Below are 2,301 nucleotides of genomic sequence, written 5' to 3'. Positions count from 1 at the left end.
GGCGCTACCGCCCCGGCCCCCCCCCCCCGGACATCCTGTGGGACGCTCCCGCGATCCCCGGCGCGCCCGAATAGACATATCAAGATCGTAAACACCCCTTCTCCCGGGGGGAGGGGCGCCCATTCGTCCCGATTCCCGGTCCCTCCCTGTGCACCCTCTCTTGTGTTATTCTCTGCTCCCTCCGACCCCCCCCCCCCCCCCCCCCCCCCTTGCCTCTCCCCTTCGGTCCTTCCCTCTGCCGCCCCCTCCCCCATGGCCGGTCTCTTGCTCGACGAATAGCCTCTTCCACCATTCGGTTGTCTCAAGCCGAGCCCGGCCCCCGGATGCCGGTGGCTCTGGACCCCCGACCGAGCCCCCCTTCCCGGATCTCGGTATGCGAGCTCGTCGGCCAGCCAGCCCCCTGGGGGGCATGCCGGGTTTGCCGTTGCCATCCGCATCGCCCATCTGACCGCTCCCTGCCGCGCCACCTCCTCCCTGTCCATGCGCATGTTCACACACAGTCACCGACACAGCACGACTTGTTGCGTATGTCTTTCCTTCCCCCCCCCCCTCCCTTCTGCCGCCCTCCCTCTCGCCTCCTCTCGACATCTTCCCTCGCTGAGAATGGTCCCGCTTCCCAGCCTCTCGCATATGTTGGTTCCCATGTGCGCCGGGGATCCGGCCGCACAAGATGCCGCCATGTCCTTCGATACGTCGCAGCCATCCGGCCTCTCGCAATCGTCCTCCCAGGCCGCCTTCGGGCTCGGCGATCCGGGCTCCGGGCCCGATGGGTCGCTTTCGACTCAGGGATCCGCCTCGCCGGGCGGGAGCCGGGGCTTGCCAGCTTCGCTGGCTGGTCGCGACCTTGTCCGCCTGGCCCTGGAGCATCTGGACTTCCTGGACCCCTGCCACTTGACAGGACTCCTTCCCGCCGCGACGGGGGCCGCAAACGCCTTTGCCCGGCTGACCCATGCATGCCGGCTTCCGCCGATCCTTCGGCTGACCAGCGGCCCCGGTAGCCCGATCGTCTACTTTGTTCGGCAAGTTGGGGTCTTGACCCCGACCTCGATGTCCGCCTCCGGCTCGGCCGGATGCCAGGTGTACTTTTCCCAGCCATACCGCCTGTGTATCGTCGACTCGCCGGTTCCCTTCTGCGGATGCACCCACTTCCGCGCAGGCGGTGCGAATGCCTTGTCGTCGCTCCCTTCCCATCCTTCAGCTGCGCTCTCACCCGTGAGTTTGCTGACCTCTGCTTTCTCCCCCCCTCCCCCCCCCCTCCGGGCCCAGTCCAACAAGGCACCATCCCTACCGTACGCCGAATGCTCCTCTCATCCGCCGACGCCTTCCTGGCCCATGCTGACCCTCTTTCGGCCGTCTTCCCTCGGGCCATCCTCCCCTCCTAGTGCCCGCACATCCTGGCCATCCGGATTGCGCTCGATTCTCCCAGTGCACGCGAGACCTTGATTCACAGCCTCCGGCTTTCTCCGTGCAGCTCCACCGCTCCCGGCGACGACGCCAGGACCGGTGTTGAGATGGCCCAACTCACTGCCCTGCTGGCCTCCTCGCAACATGTGTCCATCCTGAGCCTGGCGCCTGTTGGCGAGGACCCCCCCGGGCCCCCGTCGACTCGGAGGGCGACCCCCTGTCTGGTGTCATGCCCCAGTACTGGGCGGATACCAGCCTCACTGGTGCCTTTCTGAAGGTGAGGGGGGCGAAAAAAAGCCCCCAGTACCTCGTGCTTTTTTTTTTTTTTCATCCTCTCCCCCTCCCGGGGCCCTTCGGCAAATGGACACTTGGCTGGCTGTCTCCCATCTCCGGTGCCTTTCTCATGGCCCTCCCCTCCCTTGCAAGCAGGACCCATCACACGCACGCACAAGCACACACACACACACACACACACAGCCAGGCGCATGGACAAAAGGGTCTTGTGTATTTATTGTTATATGATACAGGGCAATGTGGCGACACAGCAGCACGCATATGGGCACATTCGTCACCATCTAAGGGAGGCGCACGAGGGCGAGCGCCAGGCAGCCAGGGCCAGGGCGGAGGCCGGGCGAGCAGGCAGGAAGGGGGGCCGGAAATGGACAGGTGGAGTTCGGAAACCGGCGGGATCTCGCACCCCCCGCCCTTCCTGCGCTTTCGTCCGCATGCCGGGGTTGTCCTCGACACGGCATGCCCACTGTCACAATGTGCCGCATATGAGGCGGGCACCGGCAAACAGATGACTCAAGCAAAAGCCTCCAGAAGTACGCGCCCCATGTGTCCCCGCCTTCTCCCGGTGGACGGCCAACGGGTGGCGGGGTGGGCGCCGCGATCCGG

At 65.8% G+C, this 2,301-nt stretch overlaps 1 protein-coding gene across 2 annotated transcripts; it reads left to right on the top strand.

Moving 5' to 3' along the window:
- The first annotated feature begins 208 nt into the window (after positions 1-208).
- Positions 209-1,870, top strand: H696_02399. Of its 2 annotated transcripts, XM_009496300.1 has the most exons (5): positions 209-371; positions 501-525; positions 621-1,159; positions 1,267-1,289; positions 1,383-1,870. In XM_009496300.1, exons 3-5 carry the CDS (start codon positions 631-633, stop codon positions 1,677-1,679), a joined length of 849 nt encoding a protein of 282 aa, XP_009494575.1. In that variant the 5' UTR covers positions 209-371; positions 501-525; positions 621-630; the 3' UTR covers positions 1,680-1,870. The 2 variants fall into 2 exon arrangements, with proteins under 2 accessions (XP_009494575.1, XP_009494576.1); XM_009496301.1 differs by lacking the exons at positions 209-371; positions 501-525 and having other exon boundaries at positions 554-1,159.
- The last annotated feature ends 431 nt before the right edge of the window (positions 1,871-2,301 follow it).

Source organism: Fonticula alba (genome assembly GCF_000388065.1).
Source record: "Fonticula alba strain ATCC 38817 unplaced genomic scaffold supercont2.3, whole genome shotgun sequence".
In the NCBI taxonomy this organism is placed as follows: domain Eukaryota; order Rotosphaerida; family Fonticulaceae; genus Fonticula; species Fonticula alba.
Note: the sequence above shows the minus strand (reverse complement) of the source record. Positions and strands in the feature narration are given on the sequence as shown.

Excerpts from the sequence above, each read along its gene's own strand:
- H696_02399 (XM_009496301.1), top strand. The coding sequence starts at position 604 with ATGGTCCCGCTTCCCAGCCTCTCGCATATGTTGGTTCCCATGTGCGCC. Across the intron at positions 1,160-1,266 it reads CACCCACTTCCGCGCAGGCG|TCCAACAAGGCACCATCCCT; the intron begins GTGCGAATGCCT and ends CTCCGGGCCCAG. Across the intron at positions 1,290-1,382 it reads AACAAGGCACCATCCCTACC|TGCCCGCACATCCTGGCCAT; the intron begins GTACGCCGAATG and ends CTCCCCTCCTAG.